The sequence below is a fragment of the Centroberyx affinis genome, unplaced genomic scaffold (assembly GCF_046629955.1).
Source record: "Centroberyx affinis isolate AG114_WGS23_722 - 3 ecotype Tasmania unplaced genomic scaffold, CSIRO-AGI_Caff_v1 ptg000519l_1, whole genome shotgun sequence".
In the NCBI taxonomy this organism is placed as follows: Eukaryota; Metazoa; Chordata; class Actinopteri; order Beryciformes; family Berycidae; genus Centroberyx; species Centroberyx affinis.
This window is the reverse complement of record NW_027279168.1, coordinates 138,295-163,121: the sequence shown is the minus strand read 5'-3', so window position 1 is coordinate 163,121 and position 24,827 is coordinate 138,295. Positions and strand designations below refer to the sequence as shown.

The following is a 24,827-nucleotide window of genomic DNA, read 5'->3' as shown; positions in this document are numbered from 1 at the left end:
ATTGTACTGATGTGGTAAATAATAAGATGGGTAAACTATATATGACCTCCAGTTGTCATCCTTTGGAAAACGACCAATATAAACAAAAATCAATGATCCTCTCAGAAAAACAGTAATTTATGGGTGTTTTCCTCAAAAGACAATACATTCATATAACTTACATCCATTTGATACTAAATTCTACTATGAATTGATGTCATAAAGATTAATATCGGCCTAAAAAGTTGGGTATAAACTCAAAATATTTCTCAAAGGTTTAAGTGATTTTGGGTGGGTTCACCCTCCACTACAACCCTGATTGGAGTATTCTCAGAACTGACTCCACTAGACAATTTTTACATTTCAGATTCCAGCTTTAGTGCCCCAGAGAGACTTTCAAGAATATAGCCCATTGTGTAAAAAGCCATTCCCGTAGCCTATGCGCAGTCAATCACTGCGGGGTCAGCAAAGGTCCCAGCTGTCGAAAATTACGCAGCGCACGCAACAAGCCACCATATGGACCCCACAAGTATCCTGGTACTTGAAGTCCTAGAGACAATATAATCAAAATAAATTGAATGAAAATGTGTATACAGTAGCTTTTCTGGTCTTACTGTGCGGGCTTTGTGTCTCAGTGAGTGCCTGTTATTCATCTCTGTTTTCCATACAGCTACAGCGTGATCTAAACGCACGTGAGACTCAGGAAAAGACTACAAGTCCCAGTGGCTCGTGATTTGCTGCATTCAAGTACTCCTCATTAGCACCTACATCAGACCTCCAATTCGTAAATAGATCTTGTCGCCCATCCATCTGTTTTGGTCGTAAATAATAACATAATGGACCATGCAACAGTAGTTGCCTTCGTGACTGTTGATGTGTTTTAGAAATAAAATGGCACAGACCTACTTAATTTGTGCTGCAGCGGCAGAAAAAAGAGGAGAAAATGCTCACCAGGAACGTGATTGTTGTTTTAATTAATTTATTGGCCAAAAGTTGTGGTGTAATCATCAGTTTTACCATCAGTTGTTAACACATCTCGTCTGGTCACATCTGGTCACACTCGGTTACTTGGGTATCATCGAAAATTCAGACTTTCCCAGTCGTGTTTACCACTTTGTCTGGTCGTTCATGTGCGCCTAAGTGAAATTGCAATATTTCCGACAGCACATGAATGCAGCACACCACCAGCAGCAGCCAACCGCATCCAGTGGATTCATTCACGGAGTGGCCGCTCCATAGACAACAACAGGCTACCTCCCTCTGTCCTGTGTGAGTATTACAGCCTCCTATAGACCGTATACCCTTCCTCAGGGTTTCCATCTAGCCTTTCCTAGAAGTTATGTGAAATAATATTTGTCGCCGTTACAGTCGAGTCCGTGAGTTAATATTGCTTAATTTCAGAAGTGTCTCTTCTTGAATCGAGGTTTTATCTCTTTTCAAAGTCACGACTGAAACGTTTGTGGACAGCGTGGTCTTTTCATTGTTCTCTATATCTCTCGTTTTGACAAAGAGGAGCTGTAATGTTATTTAGCCATAATCGCTGCGACAGTTTGACACCGATGCGGTTGTTTGTGTAGGATTATTTTTGTTTTCTGTAAGACATTATTGTTCGTTTCCAGCTATTTGGCGATGTGAAGTGTCTGTTATAATCATATAAGCACAGAATGTCAGCAGTGAAACGGGTTAGATTTTGTATACAAATGTATCCACTTTAAAAGTCGCTCTTTTGTTGATAATAATTGTTCTTTTTTTTTCTTTCTTCCTTTCTTTCTTTCCCCTAGGATGCTGCACAGCTATCGGGACAAAAGAACAAAACAGCTATGAAGACATAAAGGTTGTCATCTAACAAAGAGCCATAAAATCAAGATCGACTAACGTTAAATGGGGCTAGGAATAGGAAGAACATTATAAAGAAGGCACTTTTTGTTTTTGATTAATCATTTTGTTTTAATCTTCTAGGCTATTTATTGTAAACAAACATAGATCATATTCTGAGGTGCTTAGGTAAGGTGATGTTTTTTTCTATTATTCAGTTAAGACACCACTATCACTGTTGGTTAGTGGCTTGCAAGGATAGTCTGGCCCTAATGTTTTTCTTTGAGAGCAGCTCATTGTGACAGAGCAGCACTGCTGCAAATGGCAATGTGGAATAAAACATGCCCATAGCCAGAGGGGTTCAGTCCGCCCCAGTCCTACTGTCGGGCAGAGTCTTTGCTCCGGCACCCAGCCCTGCAGTAGCTCCACTGTGTCCTCATGTGGCACTAGTTACTGACTCTGACTTGTCAACACAGCCAGGAGCCCACTGAAGCTGCATCTCCAGCTGCGCCATGACTTCGTCGGATAATGATGAAACGGGGAGCGACCTGTCTGAGTCTCTGGAGATCCAGGACCTCCAGAACCAGTACATGGACTCAGAGAACTGCTTCAAGTCCAAAAGCTTGCCCATCCTGAACGGACCCTGTCAGCACGATTGCGAGGCTGCGGAGCCTCGGCTGGTCAACACGACCCACACCTCCGTGGCCGTGGACGAGACCAGCGAGCTCCAGCCAAAAACCCCAGACTCCAGCCAGGCGGATGAATCCCCCTCCTCCAGGACAGACTTCTCCCCCTCTGCCTCCAGCATGTTGGGGCTCAGCAGCTCTCTGCCTGTGGAGGGCCACAGGGCCGCGGGCTCCGGGGGTAAAAAACTCGGCTTCTCTCTCACCCGCCTCATTCGTATCCCAGCTAGGAAGTACGTGCGGGTGATCCTGCGGGACTCGCGCTGCTTCTTGTTCTGCATGTGCTACCTGACCTTCATCCAGTCCCTGATGGTGTCGGGCTACCTGAGCAGTGTCATCACCACCATCGAGAAGCGCTACAGTCTCCGCAGCTCTGAGTCTGGCCTGCTGGTCAGTTGCTTTGACATCGGCAGCCTGCTGGTGGTCGTCTTCATCTCCTACTTTGGTGGCAGAGGTCAGAGGCCGCGCTGGCTGGCTGTCGGCGGCGTCTTCATCGCTGTAGGGGCGGCGTTGTTTTCCCTGCCCCACTTCATCTCGCCGCCCTACCAGATCCAGGAGATGAACTCCTCAGCGGGCCACGAAGGCCTCTGTCTCAGCGGCAACGCCAGCGGCCGAGAGCTGCTGGACGTGGCATCGTGCCCTCGCGACCAGGAGGGCAATGAACACAACTTGTATGTGGCACTGTTCATCTGCGCCCAGATACTTGTGGGCATGGGGTCGACGCCAATCTACACCCTGGGGCCCACCTACCTGGACGACAACGTGAAGAAGGAAAATGCATCTCTCTACCTGGGTAAGGCTGGATGCACCACTAGTCAGATAGGAGGTTAGGTTAGTGGCACTTCTAAACACTCTGGTCAGTGAGAACATTTCTGTTCAATCCTGTAATACATTTTATTTTCATTGTTTATAACTGACATTTAGGAAAGTGATGGATTTATGTTACATAAACTTGACAATTATGTGATTTTACACAATGCAGATGCATATCTGCTATTTTATTAGAACACAAACAGGACACAGGCTACTTCTTGGACTTAAGTAATTTCTCTAGTCTTGCCCTATAGTACTAACTATGCAGGTCTGGTGTGTGACTGTAAAGATGCAGACCTCATGGGGTATAGAATTAGTGGTCTCTAACACAATTATTGTCAATTATCCAATCTGATTTCATTCCATTTTAAATGCATTTCACCTGACCGGCTTTTGGTCTGCCTTCTTTGTACCAGGAGGGTACATGTATTGGACATACAATCATATTGTTTAGAGATGCGCTCGCCCCTCAGCCCTCTGTCTTTTTGATTGAATCTCTGTGGCATGCAACCCCTGCACCACACTGGGTAAATAGAGGCTGCAAAGTCAACCCTGGGCCAGAAGCATATGTGAGAGAGGAGTGTAGGGGGAGAAGTGGAACTGGGTTGCTTATGATTAATGGTCCAGTACTCTGTGTGTGTGTGTGTGTGTGTGTGTGTGTGTGTGTGTGTGTGAGAGTGAATACGGTGTCTTTGTGTATGTATGTATGCACAATGCCTTCAGGCTTGTGTGTGTGTGTGTGTGTGTATGTGCATGCATGGCTGTCAGCATTAAAACACATGCTCCTGTGGTCAGCCAGAAAAGATGAGGTTCTGCTGATCATTAGCAGATTTTCAGCTGTATTCCTCCTCAAATCATCCAGACATTTATACAGAGGTAGCCTGTCATTTGTCTGGTATGCTGGGGCTTTGCTGGCCCTAATGGTTTTGCTCAGAGCGATGGGCTGTACATACCACATACAGTACATAGCTCATAGGGAAGATCATGATTTAAAAGGTAATCTTCCATTCTGTCTGCACCCCCCAGTTGGGTTATTGGGGCAAGGGGCACCCCTCAGTCTGGCGCAGTATTTCACAGCTGTCCATTGTTCCACTGACCTCTGTGTGTGTGTGTGTGCATGTGCGTGCCTTTCTCTCTTGATGTCAGTCTGTCTGTCAAGGTCTTTAGTGTGTGTGTGTGTGTGTGTTTGTGAGAGAGAGAGAGAGAGGAAGTGGGGTATTGGACGGGTGTGCAGGTGACAAAAGCATTGAGATGGTTGCACAGCATTAGGCAGGGAGCTGACACTGGTCCTTCATCACAACATTACACAGCCTATGGAGCATATTGGCTGTTGAGCCCACTTATACTGCCTGCTCCGCTGCCCTCAAGACCAGGTATTGATCAGAGAGCCTGCGTCACAAGGAGCCAATGCAGCATAGCTATTGACCCAGCCTGGAAAACAAGGAGAAAACAACCAAACCTCAAACATCGACTTGCTCTTTGCCCTCACCTTGGCAAGGTACTTGAGGGCAAATGCATCCCCCTTGTAAGGCTCATTGAGTTGTGACTGTCGAGGCATCGCCTCATGTAGGTGTCCGTCAAAGCAACAGTGATTGTGGCACGAACCACTTGCTCCTTTGACCTTGTTGGCTATTTTCAGAACGTTCACAGAGGGATAATCTGTTTCATTTCAACAAAGTGTTGTTTGCGAAAACAGACATGTCCTTACATGTCAGTGATGAGATAAGTGGGGTAAAATGTCCTTGGTTTGCCTTTTAGAAGCTCATAATAACGATAGTAACTGAGATTCACTTGTATTATTGAGGTGTTTTGACTGCAATTTTATCTTTGACATTCTCCCAGGCATGTTGTGGTATTTGGAGCATGAATTGACTGTGGGTGGAGCGGTGTGCTGGCTTGTCATCCCTTATCTTGCATCCATGTTTGTTTCAAAGGCAGCAACCATATAATAATTGATATGACATCAGAATTCATCAGTTATCAGTTCAAAGCACAAAAAATACATGTTCATGTGCAAAAGTGTTATAAGCAAAATAACAATCTTAATTTCTTTACATCTGCCCATCCCCCTTTCGCCCTGCAAATAGTAAAATTGTAATGAGAGCTCGGGCCCCTTCTCACTGGCTAGTGGCCAATGTCATGCAGTACTGAACATGTTAACCCAGAAATCCAAAACCGATTTCTATATTTTACTAAGTTAATTTTGTGGAGCAGTAGGCTACCTATATCTTGAGGAGGATTCCCCAAATATACCTAGAGGAGGCTTCCCCAAACCCATTAATGTAAACCCCATCTCAATTTGCGCTGGCTCAGAGGGGAGGAGTTGTTCGCTTTGTAGGACAATGAGGTTTACACCGAGGGGTACTTCTGGTGCCCTTGGAGAGTGTGTGTGCGTGCGTGCATGTCTGTGTGTATGAGAGAGAGAGAGAGAGTGTGTGAGTGTTTTTTTCGGGGGGTGTTATCTTTGTGTTTGTCTCTGTGTATGCATGCGTACACAGTAGGGCATTCCTTCTGACCTGTCACCCCCTTTTCCAGCTCTGGCCCCACATCACTATGGCAATTTACGTGGCATGGAGTGTGAGCTATAACTCTACTTCTTAAGCAAATGGTGAAGTAGTCACTGAACAGTTCTTTTTACTTTGTACATATCTCTCTCTCTTGCTACCCTCTCTCAGTGTCTCTCGGTTTTGTCTATTCTCAACTGTTTTACAGGGTTTTGTGGTTTAACAGTAGTCCTCCAGGGAGCAGAAAGTGTTGGCAGCAGCTGGAAGCTCTAGTTTTAAAACCGCCACTGTATGCAGATCTCCACCTCTCTCTCTTCACTCTCTTCTCTTTCCTTCTGCTCCGACAGATTTACTACATACCATTCTTGACGTTACTATGGTGAACATTTGCCTGAGCCACTCCAGCTTGTGTGAGGCTGGCTACTTGCATTAGATGAGCTTTCTGTTCCTCAGTTGAGTCACAATTCCTATTAAAGGATAAACTTTGATTAACTTAGATTTTCCATGCAGCTTTTGTACTTATGCTGTAGTCTCTCTTGTTAGTGAGCGTTTATGAAAGTGCACTGAAATTGTCTCCATGTCTCAGTTTCTCTCTTTTTTTTTACCTGAAATTGAATAGGTCAGATGCGTGCCGAATGAACCCGGTCCATCTCTGGGCCGGCAACATTTAGAGAAACAAAGACATCTCCAATCTCTAACAATCCATCATCATCTGCAACTGATTGGGCAACAAAATGACCCATAGATCTAAACAATCAATAATCCAGTTTCCATACATAAGAGTGTTGATCTATCCCAAGCTTTTGACAGTGGCTGCCACCTCAGGGAGGTTATGGTAGGGGGAAGGGGTGTCCACTGACACCCACTGTGATTTACAAGCTAATGATGCTGAGAAGCTGTTATTGACTGGGGATGGATGAGAGGTCAGGTCTGATTAGATTGCTGTGTGCGTGCCCACCTAATGCACACGCTCATTCCTCTAGGCTTCCCATAGGTGTCTCATCAAACTCTAGCATAGAAAATAGGATAGTATAAAATTTCCATTATTGTGATAACTTTGCAATTATGGACAATGATTGACATATAATATTTTTTTTCATATCTTTTCCTTCTTTTGCCTAGACTGAGCAGCCTCCTTTGCATGCTAAGATGTGTCTAACCAACCTCTTTACATGCAGGATAAGGTTAATTGATTCCTGCTGGCGGACAGTGTCCCACAGTCTCTGCATCTCATAGCTTGCAGCGCAGATGGTTCTGAAAGTAACATCCCAGTGTGTGAGTTATTGCTGCTTGTGCATTATTAATGTTTTAATAGATGCCTATGAGAAACCAAGGGCATTAGCCTCTGCTTAGGCTTTACACAGCGGGACTGTAGAGGACTGTTTATTTACCGGAGTGGAGGAGGAGGAGGAGGAGGAGGAGGAGGAGGAGGAAGAAGAGAGGGAATGTTCAGTTTAGGAAGAGAGGAGCTGTTCTTCAACACCCGCGGAGACGGCCTGAACACTGGTCTTGTCTGCACTCACTGACGCACACAGACACACACACGCAAGCACAAGGAGTGTGTTCTCTGCTCTCCCCCGACAAATTTAGAAAGAGAACAGCTGCTCTCAGTCCCCCTCTTGCTCCCTCTCCTACCGTGCGTTGTGTGTGTGTGTGTGTGTGTCCCCTGCAGATTAACCATTTTCAGAGAGAGAGTGGGAATGAAAAGTTATATAGCCATCCCTCACTGTGTGTTTTTATTTTTTTTTATAATTCAGGATTATCAGTAATGGCCCAAGCGTGTCCCTTGCTGTGCTCACCCAGTCAATTTCATTAAATTGTGTGTTCTGCTCAGCTTAGCAGCAGCCAAAGCAAGTGCAGACTGTACACACACAGAAGCTGATACACACAAACACACAAGTCCCCTGGGACCCGACGTTCTCCCCGCTGCACTCTGCCCCTCTTGGCTGACGGATCACGTTTCAGGATTGGGTAGGGTAGGGCACACGTTCGCCCCGCTCGGAGGCTGGTGCATATATAGGCAGAGAGGGCCGGTCCTGCTTTGTCACTGTCCCCTCGGCTCATCCTCGCGCCTTCTGGAGGTTTTAAATATCTCTGCCCCCTCTCCCTCCACACTGCTCTGCTAGCCACAGTGGCCCGTAGGGTTACTTAGCAGCAGGCGACCTTTTTAGCTGCAGACTGCGGGGCTGCCAGCTCTGACTACGACTAACTGTTCCTCCTCAGCTGATGTCAAGGCGTACTACTGCTCTCCCATGTGAACCACTGACCTCTCTGGCTGATCCATGCAGCACTGATGAGTCTGTCAGTGTTACTAAAATCTTTTCTCTCCACCAACCTGCACTTGTTACGGACATTTTGTTGTTTTTTCAGATAGGAAGAGTGACAGAGTAAGGGGGAGAAAGTTCAGGCAATTCAATGCCGGTGGGGGCACATGTGGATCCAGATGCAGAACAACTGTAGTGGGCACATAGTTAAGTTTTGACCATAGTTATGTTTTGACCAATGAGCACTTCTCACTCAACCTAATTGACCAATCACCACAGCTATTACCCAAACCCAGTCCATGAGACTTATGGCAGTGTTGTGTTCACAGTGTGGGGGGGTTCCTGGGGAAATACCAAGGGGTTTGTGTGATAGTGGGAACGCTGAGAAACCTTTGTTTTCAGCTATAGAAAAAAAAGAAGGGCACATTCTTTCTTTGTTCTTTTTGGCTCCTGAGTCGAAGTCGCTCCACCAAATCCTCCTTGATCCCTGGCTCTCGCTGCTCACGTTAAAATTAAATATGTCCCAGGAAAGCTTTGAGGTATTTTAGTTGTCACTGCATGGAAACATGCTGTAGGGGATTGTAATTGTTCTTAATACATTTTGGGACATCGCTTTAGACGTATTAGAAATTGACTCTGGAGATAAAATACAATTAAAATTCAGATTTTCAGAGAGTGATGGTATGTTAATTTTATGGCTGAGTGCTCAGTGTGCAGACCTGTGTGTTTGGGCAGATGTCATACAGTAATTGTGAAGAGCTCAGGACCCCAGCCACCCCCGACCCCCAACCTTGAAGGCATGAGTCCTAATTATTGAACGTCTGGGGGGATTATATGATTACATGAACAATGTCTGTCAATTTGGACAAATTACACTGGCTCCTTAAGAAATTAAACAGATTTTGGTTTAATTGAAAAGCTTAATGTGGCATTAATTACTGCGGAGAGTGCTTTTTCTTGCATTATCTTCTGTAACTGTGTGGCTGGCTATAACACTATTAATATCTCCGCTGAGCCACCACATCCAGTTCTACTTTGAAAGTGTTTTATGGCTCAGAGCAATAAAAACAAGAGGCCACTTCACTTCTGATGCCCTCCATTCATTGCCAGTCTTCCTTAGTACTTTTGCTCTCATCCCTCTCTCGGCTGAAAGCACTCATTAGAAAAATGCATTCTTTCTGTGTATTTTCTCTGAGCTGATCAGCATTGTGAACAGAAACATGACCTTCCTATGCCTGTTGTGTGCAGGCAGGAAATGAGTTGTTCTCAATAATTACCAGATGCTTATCCTTTACTAGGGGTACAGTATGTCCTGTGATGGCTATCGGCGCCATTGAGTGTACACGTTGTACATCAAGCACTATGTTTTCAAAAAGACCGTCTCTGATTGAGTTGCTGTCTGAGTCACCAGCTCTGGCCTGCGTCAGCTCTCACCAGAGCAAACGGTTGCTTTTACCACAAGAGTTAAGAAGATAACACTGAACAGAGACACTCTCTGCATCCACGTCACACTGAATTACATTCTCTTCCTGTCTTCAGAGATATCTACTCTGCTCAGCTGGCCTCCCAAGTTTATTCAGCCTCTGGGTGTTTTTGGGGGTGTTGTTTTTGTACAGAATTGGAAAAATGTTCCTCCAGTCTAGCATTGTGCCCTCGGAGCGGTGAACTGGCTATTGTTCTCCTTGACCCCAGTGCTGCAAAGATGGAGACGGAGGGAGGAAGGGCTGCTGGAGGGAGAAGTGTTAATGGTCTTTACATAAGTGCAAGGAATTGACAAGACCATGTTGAGCACAAAAAAAAGTGGTATTTGGTAGAACGCCAAAAAGGCAGTTGGTATTTTCTGCACTATTGTTCACCATTGTGAGGATACTGTCCAGTTGGGTATTTTCCATTTAAGTATCCAAATATTTTCTCATTCAGGCAACTCTTGGGAACAAAATGGAAGTAGTGTTTTTCTTGTCATAATATCTGTAAAATAGCCACTCATAATTCATATTGTTTGATTTTTTGTACATATTTGTGCACTGTGTGCTGTAATTACATTGGCTGTTTTCATAGGGATAGATGTTTGTTGCGTGAATTGTTGTTGGTCCACTTGTGACCTTCAGCTGTTGTCCTACTGTGCTGGCTGTACATAGCAGAAAGGGCCATCCGAGGCCAGGCAGACCCATCTGTGTCGAGCTCCCTGGAGGGACAGGAGCCCACTCTGAGGGAGATGGATGGCTCTAAACGTTTTCTGACCTCACCCTGTGGGGTAGCTGCTTTAGCAGGGGAGATATGCACAGACACACACTCACACAGACACACACAAGCACACACACCAGAAATGTAGTTTGAAAGGCATGCAGTCTGGGGTGAATTTTGCTGTGCACATTCATCTGTTTGTGTCATAGCGGTCCTGCCAGGCACTGTTATGCTAGTAAATGTAGCGTTAAGCTGGTGGTACATTATATAACGTAGGCTAATAGGGTAACATGTAACCATGATATAGCCCATCGGAGAGACAGTGTTTTGACAAGCGTCGTCAGCAGATGTTAGCTAACAGAGAGTTTGCTCGGTGTGGGAAGTGGGGGAGAAAAATTGCCATCTCTTGTCTCCAGCGGTTTATCAGAAAGTACACAGTAGGACTCATTGAGTAGCTGAAAGATACAAATGCTTTATCTTAATTTGCTTAAGCCTACTCCTCCTATCTTTTTTTTTCGCTCCATTGTTCCTCTTGCAATGCCTCTTGCTCTTGTGGAGGCCTTGTTGCTGGTAGACGGTCTGAGGCTGTGAAAGGGGGGAGAGCAGCTGTTGAGGAGAGCTTGCACCCAGGATGTACGTGTTTGTGCATGTGTGTGCGCACCTGCAGTTGGGGGTGGGATTGGGTGGGGGTTGGGGTTGGGGCTGTGGGAGGTGTTGGGTCTTGGGAGTGAGCACAAGTGTGTGAAACTGCAACAGGAGAGGTTCTGCGTTGCAGACCATACACATGGTTTTCCTGCAAACCTGCCATGGTATTTGAACATCTGTGCCTGTGTAGAGACTGCAGAAAAGCCTGACCTATCGACATAAAGACTGTGGATTCATACACTCCCATCCACCCACACATCGTTGAGAAGGCACCTCTGCTGTAGAACCGTATATGTGTAACCTGCGGGTAACACAGAAGAATATGAACGAAAGCAGAGCTGTCCTATATAATTACTGTATCTACTGTGTGTTGTGCCACAATGATTGTGTTCACATACACAGTATGCAGAGTAGCCTTGACTCATGGTTAAGATCATATTTGGGATAAGCTGTTTATACTTTATCTTCATATCCTGTTCATATCTCGTAAGACACGAGTAAACACAATTTTCTGAATGATGCCAAGGAAATGGAACTCAAACAGGACACAAATTGCAAAGAACAGTAGTAAATGGGATAAAGTGTTTATATGCCTTGGTCTCCTGGCTAATATTAGTATATCTCCTTATCATTATGGTTTGTCATAAGCAGGACATGTGCTTATCTGGGCTATTCTAAATTACTGTAAATGGGGAAATATAAATGATAAACTTGTGAATAAAAGCAGTAAAGGTACACTTTGAATATAGAGAAGAATGACCTGTTTTTGAGAGAGCTTGGTAGACCTTCATTCAGGCGCACTTGCTCTCTGGTATATATTCTGCTTGTGGAGGGATTGGACAGAGGAGGATGTACTGGTGAATTGGCCTAATACTTGGCACTGGGTGAAAAGGGGGGACACCGCTATAGCACCATGGACCAGATTGCTGTGCCATGTCTATCAATGAGAGAGGCTGAAAAGCTGCAGGTGCAAGCTTGTGGCTGACAAACTAAGAGCTAAGCCCGTACCCACTACCAATCCCTCTCATGCACTTACACACAAACCCACACAAAGACCCCCGGTATAATGTGGTTATACCCCCAGTCCAGATGTCCCCCTCTGAGAGCAGCCAACACTCATGGGCCCTCATTCAGCCACAAGATTATCTGCCACCCTCTCAAATGCTCGGGCATTATCTATGTGCACATGCGCACTCAAATACACACAGAGTGGCAACGACTTGGTGCATTTAACTCTGCTTTTGGATGCACTCTTGAGAGGACATCTGTCTCTCGGCCTGTGTATGTCAAAGATGTAAGGGTCTCCCCAGACTGGTTGGATGACGGCTTTGATCAGGAGCTGGTAATGAGGCAAGCACAAAAATGGTGGTAGTCAAACGCACACCGGTATTGATGAGGTGCTAGCATATGGATGGAGAGTATTAGGAGACTAGCCGCACACTCGTAGCATGACAGCTCATTTTGCATCAGAACTATGAGTGTGCAGCTATTCTCATCATCTCAATGAGGCACAGCCATAATAACTGTAAGTCAACTGCGATCATACATTCAGTTTATTGGCTCGTTTTTTTTATAAATGCCCAGTCTTGCTTTGTGTAACAGTTGTTACTCTTTTTCCCAAGCTGTAAAGCCAGAACTTTGTATAATTTTCAGCTAGAAACCTTAAATAACCTTTATAAACCTAAACTTAACTGTACCATTAAAAGTGAAAAACGAACATAACAGCGGTGTCTCTATGCATGCTGTGAGGTTTGTGCAGCATGTCCTGTACAATGGCAAGGTACACACTGACCCCGACTTCACTCTCCCTGTGAACTGCTGACTGAAAGGGAGCCTTCACAGCAGGAAAATGCTTGAAATTGCCCGATTGACCCACTTTAGCCCTCTTTTAAAATTTACGTCATTGCACTATCTGTAATCACTGGGATCTTCCTCACATAATCTTTATCCAAGCAGTTAGTCTGGGCCAAAATGACATTTATGTATATATAAAAACGAGGAAGCGGAAGGGAAGAGACAACAGGAGTAAAATCCACAAGGAAAGATGGATTAGAGAATTAAGGAGTCTGGACTGATGGGTCAGTACCGATAGAAAGATTGAACAGTAATAGAAAGGGAGGTAGGGAATAAGAAAGGGAGAAGGGCACAAAGGAATTAGCACACTTCTCTTAGGCTGCGCCTTTGAATGGCATTCCATCACTAAGCCAGTTAAGGAGTACTGTGTTGCTTTGATTGGCTTGTCACATGGAGAGAGAGAGGGAGAGAGGGAGAGAGAGAGAGAAAAATGGGGAACGAGAGAAAAGAGGCAAGAGAGAGGGAAATAGATTTCCAACTGTCTACTGAGACTAGTACCTCTAAATAATGCTGCCATAGATGACAAGAACTTCTCACCTCTTCTCACACCTCCTCTCCAACAAACTCTGATTAAATACGACTCAGAAAGCATGCAGCAAACTCAGAGACGCAGAATCTTTTGCCCCAAACAGATGGTTCGCCCATCTGACAGTGATGGATGTTGAGGCACAATCACAGGTTTTTGTGAAGCGCAGGTTGGCTGCTGAAGACTGATCTAATATGCATCATCGACTGGGCCTTCTTTTTCCCATCACTGTGTTTCCAATGGAGTTTGTGACTGTGCCATGTAGATTTCTCTGCATTCAGCTGTATTCCCCCAGCCTTTGGCCCTTAAGTGGATTCTAGTAGACATCAGCAGCTGCAGATTTGTGGTCCTTTGCTGTCAGTGCAGGTCCAGAAGCCTTAGGCCAGCATCAGAATCAGCAGAAAATGGTCATTTGGTGTCAGCCTTAGGATCCTTGACCCCACTGACGCACACAAAAGTTTTACTGCGCAAGATGTGGGTGGATCGAGTCCCGCAGGAAAACTCCAGCGAGAAACTAAAGTGCTAGGCCATGAATCGCCACTGCTAAAACAACCTTTTCTCTGAGTACCTGCTGTATTATGTCTAGTCGAAAACTGTTTATTAGTAAGAAAGTTGTGGTGCTGTTGTCATGCTCTTTCTGTGAGTGCAGACGTGTTTTCTGACAACCAAATAAAGCTTGTTCATGGCTGGCAGAGGCACCGGCTCGCTGGCTGGCTGACTACTGTACCAGAGCCTCCCTCATGCCAGCTGGGGAGCTGCTAAATATAGAGAAAATCCCTCCATTCTCTTTTCTCTCATTTTCTAAATATTTGATTTAGTGAAGTGAGCTTGGGGAACCCCTGCATGGAAAGTACAGCCGCTAGCATGAAACATTGATTAGAGTATACTGTTTGGGTTTTTCCTGGGATGGGCTAATATAGGTGACAAAGATTTGGGCATTATTGCCATGCAATGGGAAGCTTGAACTTTAAACCCAACAACGGAGTACACAATTTTTTTATGTCAATACTTTGCTTTGAAGTCGAATGTAATTTCTTTCAAAGAGCGGCAGGATTGCTAGTATCACGCTAGTAGTGCATGTATAGTATAGTGTCTTCTATGAATCGGATCTCAGGTCCACATATAGACATATAGACACATATAGACCATCAATTATCCACTACATCACCGTCACATGACTTGCATCTAGGCGAGACAAGGGGTCACTGGGTCACGGGTTGGAGGGTTGGAGGGGGGGAAATGGGGGAAGGTGGAACTCAGATGTGGGATCAGGTCTCTGGACGGCCCTTGTGACTCGTCATGACTTTGCTTAAGGGGTTTATAAGGGGGTAAAGCCTGGGAGTTAAGGCAGTAAGAAAGACTGATGTGTGGCCAGGCTTTGTTGTTGCCGATCATATGCTTCTCAGAAGTCATGTCTGTCTCATTAAGGCTTGGTTCTTGGCCACTGTACCGGTCTGTACTGATTGTACGCCAAGATCAAGGTTCTTTGCTGTACCTCATCCATTAAAATATTCACCACATCCTGCATCTTACTGCACTTGCCTGCATAAAGTCTGTATATTTACATTCTGTGGGACCATTGCTGTCATATAGGCAGAGTGGTTTCTGCTGTTCTACAGAATGCCTCTCTGTGATATGGATAGGAGGTGACAGTAATATGAAGGTGTTCCTCCTCTGAGACCTCAAACAACGATAAATGGCCCCATAACTTAACCTTTTACACACACATGAATACACACATCTAGAGAATCACACACGCACACATGCACCGAGGCACTTCCCCAGATAAGGCCTTGTGTGCATTAGTTGCTGGCCAATGTATGCACACATGCAGCCCACAGCATTCACAGATCTGCTGAGGCTGTGCTGTATTCGGGTGCTGGGGCCAAAGCAGAGTGGTAGTGACAAATGAGCCGGTGCTACTGTAAAGCTAAAGCTACATTTTATTACCCCAATGGGAATGTCTGCCTGCCTCACACATGGGAGAAAATGGCTTCTTGACCTGTTTCTACCATGCTGGAGCTATTGTAGCGGCGCATGAGTTTTCAGCTGGCATTTGTCAAGTGCGTGTATGTGTCTACTACAGTATGTGCTGGTGTGATTATTCAAGTGTACTTTGTGTGTGTGTGAGTGTATACATGCGTGTGCCAGTGCCTGGTAGGGGGTCAATGAGCAAGGCAGTACAGATGCCAGTCACAGATCCGCATTATCAATCCCCATCTCATCACACCAATCTCCCCCATCTCATCAGACTGTCTCCCCACAACACACTACTATGCTGTGTGTGTGTGTGTGTGTGTATGTGTGTGTGTGTGTGGTTGTGTGCGTGTAAATTGAGGGTATGTAACCAGAGTCAGTTCTTAGTGAGTATTAGTGAGTTCATTGGGTTTAGCTCCGTGTAGTCTCTGACTTTATGAGAATCGGGGCGGTTGATCATCTGGATTTTTTTCTCTCAATCAGACTGTTTGTTCTCTTGTCTTCAGTCTTGCCCCCTTTCTCTCCACACACACACACACACACACACATATACACACACACACACTTGCGACTTTCTCTGGTCTTCTTTCTGTTCTTCTCTCCCTCCCTCACATCCTCTCTTACTTTCATTGCCATCTCATCCTCCTCCGTGATTTATCTAACCTCTTAGGTGATTATGCCTCTTATGGCTATGAAACACTGGTACAAACCTCAGTACTTTATCAGTCTTCTACTCTCCTAGGGCCCTAGGCTGCTAGACAAGTACCCATATAGACCCTTATTCCCTTATTCACCAGGTGCTTAATGTGGGAACACGCACAACCATGCACACAGGTAATTCCTCTACCAAGGCCATGAATGAGAAATCACACTTATTTATGTGATGGGAATTGGTTGCTGCAACACTCTGTAAAGGTATACTGTATCTGTAATGGGACTCAGAGAGCATGATGCAACATGAAAGAGATGGTGATCAACACATCCTGTGCACAGCCTCCCACAGCGAATGGCTTATGAGAAAATATGTCTTTTGGTGTGTAATGTTTCATTCTCTGTGTACTGTATGTGTGTGTGTGTGTATGTGCCTTGCCTTGATAAGTCATGGATGGTAATGGAATTTGTCCCATTGCCCCTACCCTGTGTGTGTGTGTGTGCGTGTGTGAGCGCGTGTGAGAGGCCACAGTCCCCCCGCATGCCCTCTGGGTAAAACTGTAAGGTTAGGACTTGTAAGAAGACACTGCTGTGTCAGCAAGTTCTCATGACAATGCCGTCATTCCCCTATTTCATTGTCTTTTTCCTCCTCTTGTCTCTCGGGGGAAGGTCACATGACCGAATTGATCCCCATAGCACAGGAACGCATAGAATGCTGTCTCTCTTTCTCTCTCTCTCTTTCTCTCTTTCTCTTTCTCTCTCTCTTTCTCTTTCTAACAGCAGCAGCCGCATAGATCATCTATCATACAGCTGTCACCTGCAGCAGCACTTTCCAAAGAGCTTTAGGCATTGAAATGGACAGTACAGTACAGCAGGTCAGGGTAACAGCTGCTTTGTATGAATGGACAATTCTTAAGTGTTACGACTGTGCTGCCGATGGAGGTGACAGTTCTGATTACCTCCGCCAAGGAGGTTTTGTTTTCGGTGCCGTTTGTTTGTCTGTTTGCCTGTTTGTTTGTTTGTTTGTTTGTTTGTCTGTTAGCAGGATTACGGAAAAACTACTGGCCCGATTTTCATGACACTTCGTGGAAGGGTGTAGCATGGGCCAAGGAAGAACCCATTAAATTTAGGACCGGATCCGGATCCGACTCACAAACAAGCAATAATAGCACAAACCTTGTCGGAGGTCTGCGCTCTCCGAGTGCCCTTCTAGTTACATAACTAGTTCTGACAGAATTGATGTTTTATCTACTAAAACAGAATTGCTCATTCTGATATTTTCTGTCATAGCTAGTGTAAAAATCTGAATTATTAGTCTGGGTCAGAGTGAACAGGCCTGATAATGTCATGTACTGCTTTATGATGCATAATGCTACATGAATATACTTGGCGTGACTTTTGAGTAATGCAGAGGGTGATGTGATTGCATCTTTGAGAGCTTAGACAGCTTCCACATAACATATCCAATACAAACCCAAGGTCGCTGTGTGCCTGCCTGTCTGCATGCCATCCATTCCCAGGCTTGTTTGGAGACTGACTGGGCTTTGTAGGGTAATAGCCAGGCGGAGTGCTACATAATTCATTGAGACCGAGTTCCCAGCCAGAGAGTGAAGAGGGATTACAGAGCCAAGCTCATACCTCTGCGGCTTGTGTCGCAGGACAGTGACAGGAGCAGAGAAACAAACTGAAAACAAATTAGACTTATTGCACACAAACATAAACACAAACACACACACACACTGCTGAATTTAATTTAATCTTGTGTACGGTGGCAGATCAGATAAGCGGGTGGTCCAACATTGATCATTCTTCTGCAGTATAAATTCTGGCCTTGATCATCCTCTTTATCCCATGGTGGTCGGACAAGCCAATGAAAATCCTGTCCTTTATTTTGTACACGTAATTAAATCAATTCATTAATCTCTGGTAATTAGTTTGGCCATTGGGGAGCTGCTTCATTAGGTGCAAGGTGCTCTCTCATCATTTCCTGGTTCCTCTTTCTCCTCTTCCCTCACGCTGCTGGGCTGGCTGGGTCTCAAGGGTGAGGGGTGGGGAGGCAAGGAGAGTGGAAGATCAGGAGAGGTTAGGAGGGGGATGGTGACCGCAATCACTGTCTTATTTTTATGCCTGAAACAGCATTCTCACCCAAGGTAACTATAGAAGAACCTATCTGGAATGGGGGCTATGTGTCCCACAATTCTTTGCAGTTAATGCAGAAGGTGTCCTCTTCCAAGGACAAGAGTTGCAGGTTGGAATGGATTGTCAAGTCAAGCAGCCTGACAAAACAAAAATCTCAACATCTGTAATGAATATTGGATTATGATTGACAAGTGCAATGCTACTGTTCAGTAAAGCTTATCAATTAAAAAGTCACCTGGACATTTAATATCTCCACTGCTGGCATAATTGAATTAATCTGCCTTATAAGATGATCGCACTGGTCCATAAATGTGTTTACATTCACAAGCGTCACCTATGCAACACCTCTGCTTGACACCTCCTTATAAGAGTTCTTCTAGTTCACACCTGCTCTCCTCTTTATCGCCCGTCTTCAGTTTCTGTTTCAGCCTCATTCATTTTCACAAGGTCTGAATCAGTCAGTGCAGATTATGAATAGAGAGGGATCAGTCAGGAGGAGTGCGGCTCTTAGAGAAGTGCGGAGGAGGCGGAGAGGAGACAACAGAGCAGCGCTGGTCCCTGAAGGTTAGATATGAGAGGGATGTTGCTGAGCAAGCCTTATCACTCTGTTACACAGCAGGATCAGTCACACAGACTGCAGCCCCCCCCTCCTTTCCTCTCTCCCTCTGTTTTCTCCTGTTCTATCGCTTCCTACATCTCTCTCTCCCTCTCTCAGATGCTATTCTGTCTATTCATATCTCCTCTGTTTTTTCTTTCCGTCTCCTCTTTTTCAGGGCAGGAGCCCCCTTTTTCTCAGTTTATCGGTTTTTATCCCTCCCTGTATCCCACTGTATCTCCTCTCTCCCACTGGATTATTATCCAGTAAATCTCCTCTTCCTCTCTGCAGCAGGCGCCTGACACCATGATGTCCATCCATCATAAACATTGGAATTGAAACGCTAAATTGGGGTCAACGACACACATGAAATTCTCTAACCTTATCCCTCATTCACTCCTACCATGGATGCCCTTGCCCCTCCCCCGACGTGTGTGCGCACGTGAGCATTCATATATGTGTGAATTAAGTGTGTGTGTGTGTGCTGAAGGTGCGAGGACGGGCTGACCTTGGTTGATATTGTTGTAATGAATACACTGGTGTTTCCTGAAGAGGCCTTTCCTATGCCTGTGTGGGTGCATGTGTATTTGTGTTTTCGCAATTCAATTAACATTTTTCCCTTACCTCATTAATCTCTCGCTGCTGATATTGGATTCTGCTTGTAATATGTTAACTTGCACGCTCCCTGACTTCATCCTCAATGCATTTATTTTCATGCATGTCTAATGCTCAGAACATAGTCAGCATAATAGCACCACAACATACTGAAAGTCAGGCTGAACGGCCTCCTGGATGCTGACTTTGTAGAACACAAAAGCCAATAACTGCAATGGAGAGCTCCTAATCCATTACCTCCACACGTGTGCGAAGCTATATGAAGGCTATAATGTTTTGTCCTTCACGTGCCAGTGGTGAAGGTCCGTTGCGTAATTGAGTAAAGTGAGCCTGTGGCGTGCCATGCGTTCCTCATCGGCATGCACCCCCTGCTCTCCACTGACGTCTGCCATCCCAGCATGTATGTGTGTGTGTGTGATGGAGCGCAGTTGCTGTGCCAGCATATTCCTCAATCCAGCGACGATGCCCCGGCCGCCCTTCAGCATAGCCACAGCCCTCTATTCTCTCCCATCCCAACCTACCGGACCTAAACTACCGTGGCTCGGTGCCAAGCGGGCAGGGGTAGGCGTGGAGTCGGGTGTGGTTTATGACCCCTTTCACCCTCCAATCAGGCAGAACACTGTTAATATGATGGATGGAGTGGCAAGAGGGGCGCTTGCACAATCACTCGAGGGGGATGAGATATGGCTGTTCCTGCCCGGGTGCCCGAGAGAGGCCAGGATGGAGATTGGAGGGCAGCTGAAGGATCACACTTGGTGCTCAACCCTCGCCTAACGAGGAGATGGCTGGTTGACTCCAGCATATCTGGTGGAAGCCACTGGGAGTGTGTTAATTAATGGTGCGTTGTATACGGGGCACAGAATGGGTCAGCAGTCTGCAGGGTGAGGTGATTGGGGCGATTCATCAGCAGGCTTCTCTTCAGGTTACGCTGCACTGCAAAAAAATGTCCATTTAGTCTTGTATTCAGTCTGAAATCTTGTTTTTCTTAAAACAAATGACAAATTCTGCCAGTACAGTGAGATAATTCCAGTTGTTTGAATTACAGTTTCAAGTGTCAGTATCTTGAAATAAGGCAGATCACTATTACCACGAAAATGACACTTGACTCAACAAGTTGACTTGCTTTGGAAATAGGCAAAAATTATCTCACCCTATTTGCAGATTTATTCACTTAAAAGACTCATTACTGGATTAAGTAATTTGTTAAGATGGATACTTTCTGCAGTGTGGGCTTTGACTCGCCTCTCTTCCGCTAGAGAACCTTGTTATATATGAACACACACAGACACACACGCACACACATACACACCACACTTGAAATTCAACTATAGGTAAGGAATAACCTTTTCAGTGAATGTTAATCACACCCCTACTGACATGCGTTCTCTGATGTAGCTTACCCAACAAACGGCATTAACGGCATCCTCCAATGGTCGCTTCTCCTTACAGGGTGAAATTGATTTGCTGTGTGCCACAAGAACGTGATCTGAAATGTTCTTAATTCAAGATGGAGATAATAAAATGAGACCTCTCGCTGTCCTTGCCAACTCTGATGGATTGTCTCATGTCTGTTCATTGTCTCTGGGTGGTAATATCCTGTTACATTGTGTACCAGTTTGCGTGCAGTTTGACTACTGCAGTGAATCGACTCTCCATCCAGCAGGATATGAGAAATGGCACAGTGAAAGGAGCTAAAAAGATGAAATATGATTGATAGGGTGTCGGGAGGGATAGAGAGGAGAGGCAAAAGATGGACCATCTGTTTTAGCTGCATACAGAAGTGATTCATGTCTGCCAGTGTAGATTTATAGGAGTCTAACTGCCACGCACCCGTGCAAAACACACAGATATACGTTTTCTTCTTTCTCTTTGTGCATCTGTTGCCATTCATTTTCACCCACATGCAGGTATGTGTGCAGAAACACACACACACAAACAAACAACCTATCACCTCAATGATGAGGATCATTTCCTAAATTGATTCCCTTGTCCCTGTGCAGTGTTGTGCTGGTCAGTGGTCAGGGTGAAGAATGGAATGACAAACATCTCTCCTGTCACACTCAGCCATGCCTGTCTGTCTTTATGCCCAGTTAACACTGCAACACAGTGTGTGTGTTTGTGTGTGGGGGTGTGGGAGAGAGATGGGTAGGATGTTTGCACCTCCTTGCATTGTATCAGCTTAGGGATCATTGTTGTCCTGTGTGTTTTTATATGTGTGCTTGTGTTCATGCATGTGTGTTTGTGTGTGTCTGCCATAGGCTGATAAGAGAATTTGTCGACGAGCCCTTTGTACCTTTAAGGAATGATTTCTTCTCTTCCTCCTCTTCCCAATGGTTCTCTTTAAGGAGGCCTCGATTTAATTAGGCCGAGATAAGGATTTGGGCTTCGGGCCATGATTGGGACCTCGCTATAGGAGTGAACATGCATATTTGTGTTGTGCTGGCCACCTCTATGGAGGAAAGGATGTCCTCACTTCACTCAGTTTCGCAGTGAGTGTTGGGGATGAAACTATGAGGGGAGTAATGGATGGGAGCCATTTGGGTTGTATTTCTAGGAGTGCTATACAATAAAGTTGGCAGTACAGCTGAAACATTTGGCACAATAGACTGAGATGAAATGGTTTTTGAGGTTCCCTTCCGACAAAAACAATCTTTGTTGATGGAAGCGAAATGTAAGTGTGCGTGTGTGTGTGTGTGTGTGTGTGTGTGTGCATTCATTTGTAATGTAATCTGGTACAGAGGAGGTATTCCTCTGTCTCAGGGGAGAGAATAGAGATTTGAGTGTTGGTCTGGGCACACAGCACACCTACTGCCTCTGAACTGAATAAAGAGTCACAAACACGAGCACAAACACACTCGCACATGTCCGCACGCACACACGCACGCGTTTGGACTGTGTTACTGATGGAGCTTTGTGCCAACATCCAAGAAACTGTCATTTGAGAGAAGCAAACAGAGGAACAGGAGCATTTTGCTAGGTGTGTGTGTGAGAGTGGGGGCTGGGGGTGGATGCAAGCATGTGGTTGGTAACTAGCCAGGCAGTGAAAATGGAAATATAATTGGAAAGGCTGCTTGTGGGTGAGAAGTTTTTCATTCTCAGAACTATTTAAATGCATATTCACACACAGCCAGCATTAGGAGATAAGCCCCCAACCCCCCCAGACACACACACACACATACTTCATGACCAGCGGCAATGTTCCAGGTGTAATTATAGAATGTGTGCCCCCTGACTACGGCTGGTAAATGGTTTTGACTCTCCTCTCCACTGGATGTCCGCAGGAGATTTTTCCACTTGTCCAACTAAGGTTATCTGACTTTAATGAGTTTTTTTTCCTTCCTCTGGCAAAGTGGCGCAGAGTAATTGGCTCACATCAGTGATGGTCTGAATGCCCCGAAGGGTTAATGTTTCGCCCCTGCTTCCTCTAAGGTTTGTTGTAATGGAAGAGCTGTAGGCGGGGCCCCGGGTTAATGCGAGACCCCTAGAGGGTCCAGGTCAGTTGTTCCAGACGCTTCAGAAGCCGGGACTAATGCCCCTAGGGCCGGTCAAGAGTTCCTACTGATCTCAGTGCAGTTGTTCTGAATATGGTGGTGCGTGCCTCAGGGGTAATGAACAGCTCCCACAGGTGTCAAGTCTGATTTAAACTGAGTCACAGAGAACAGTGAGTCATTAAGAACTTAAATGGGTTTTAAGTGGAGAAAAATGTGGGCTCTGAAATAAAGTGCTGTTTTAGAGATAAAGACTAACGTGCGCTTGACACTCACTTGAAATACCACTTACCAATAGTGTCTAACATTTCTTGTCAGGAAAAAAATGTTGTGGTTTGCTTTTATGGGAATTTTCTCACTGATGAATTGAAAAAAAAAAATGATTCCAAGCATGTATGTACCATCTACTATCGAATGATGTGATTGGTTGCAGCAGTATTGTCCATGGTTGTGATTGGTTATGTCTGTCTCTCCTCTAGCCATCATGTATGTGATGGGAGCCCTGGGACCTGCAGCTGGCTACCTGCTGGGAGGCGTCCTCATTGGCTTCTATGTCGATCCCAAAACTGTAGTCAACATTGACCAGAGCGACCCTCGGTTTGTTGGCAACTGGTAAATACACCTGCATGACTGCCTGTATTATTGTGTGTGTGTGTGTGTGTGTGTGTGTGTGTGTGTGTGTGTGTATAAGCCTGTACGTATAGGTCTGTACTTCCTTGCCTTTACAGTTCCCGGTGTTGTTTCTTCCTTTCAGGTGGAGTGGCTTCCTCTTGTGTTCCATAGCCATGCTTCTGGTCATCTTCCCCATGTTTGCCTTCCCCAAAAAGCTGCCTCCACGCCACAAGAAGAGGAAGAAGAAAAAGATTACCTCGGCTGGTGACGAGTCCAGTGACGACGACGTGATGAAGGAGAAGTCCAGTAGCAAGGGCCAGAACGTCTCCTCCTCCATGGGCTTTGGGAAGGACATCAAAGGTAAGGAATGGATACTGTCAGTCATTACTCCTTTTCTAGCACTGAACTCCTACAGGTTGTAAATACCTTTACATACAGGAGCTGTGTAAGCTATTGATGTGCAAATGGTCCATAATGCAATCAATGGCCAGGATTAGTCTTCTTATCTAATAGTGAAGGCTCCATTGAGACCTCCTGTAAAGATGCTATTGATCAGTGATGGAGGAGGTTGTCCAAGCAGTTGCCTAATGATGCTGGTAATTTACTATTAACATAGCCAGCTTCAGAGGACTCTGAGTTATAGTTATACTATGACTATAAATGAATAGAGGACATGGCTAAAAGTAGAATAATGGTGCTGTCGGCTGAAAATCTTGTATCTCCAAAATGGCACGTTTTCAGGAACTAACTGAAACAGCCTTTTTTTTTAGCTTGATGACAATGCATTTTTGACATTATCCAATGGGTTTTGAAAGACTTTCATGAGCTGACGAGTTCAGAGAATCTTCTCAACTCATAAAGGATGAAATCCTTCAATTGATGTGAAAACATAAAAATTCCAGTATAGTTACAGTACTATACACTACTAGTACAACTGTATACGTATAAAGGAACTACATATAACATGCGGTAGTTCCATGCACCTGTACACCTACATGCATTTATGCTAGAACATTTTTTTATTTGCTGAACTAGATATGCCAGATATGTCCTTATTTTCCTTGGGAGAGTTCCCTGGTTAAGCCGAATGCTACTCCAGTGTTTCCCAGTCTCCTCTGTTCTGTTTTTTTTCTTCTCAGTCAGACAGTTTCTCTCCCTTAAATGAGCTCTCAGGGGAACCCAGTCACGTTTCCACACACAGGAGCAGACACACACTGCAACAGACACACGCACACACACTCTTGCTCACACACTCTTCATCATGCTCAATAGCAGTATCGTGAATTCTAACATACATTTTGCATGGGTGCATACATATGCTCTCAACTGTCAGGTTTGAATAACACCCGCAGCAAACCAGACAGGATTTTGTCTTGGTGAGCAGCGCTAACACCTACCATAACCATGAATACAGTTCTGCAGACCACTGGTAGCTATATTGCAGTTTTAATTGTCCCAACAGGATGTATATGTGCTGTTTTGC

At 45.2% G+C, this 24,827-nt stretch overlaps 1 protein-coding gene across 1 annotated transcript in view; it reads left to right on the top strand.

The window, feature by feature from the left end:
- The first annotated feature begins 2,306 nt into the window (after nt 1-2,306).
- Nucleotides 2,307-24,827, top strand: part of slco5a1 (solute carrier organic anion transporter family member 5A1) — a 37,138-nt gene continuing 14,617 nt past the window's right edge. The window contains exons 1-3 of the mRNA XM_071517747.1: nt 2,307-3,270; nt 23,212-23,344; nt 23,487-23,704. Coding sequence (XP_071373848.1) covers nt 2,307-3,270; nt 23,212-23,344; nt 23,487-23,704 — 1,315 coding nt within the window. The remainder of the gene's footprint in view (nt 3,271-23,211; nt 23,345-23,486; nt 23,705-24,827) is intronic.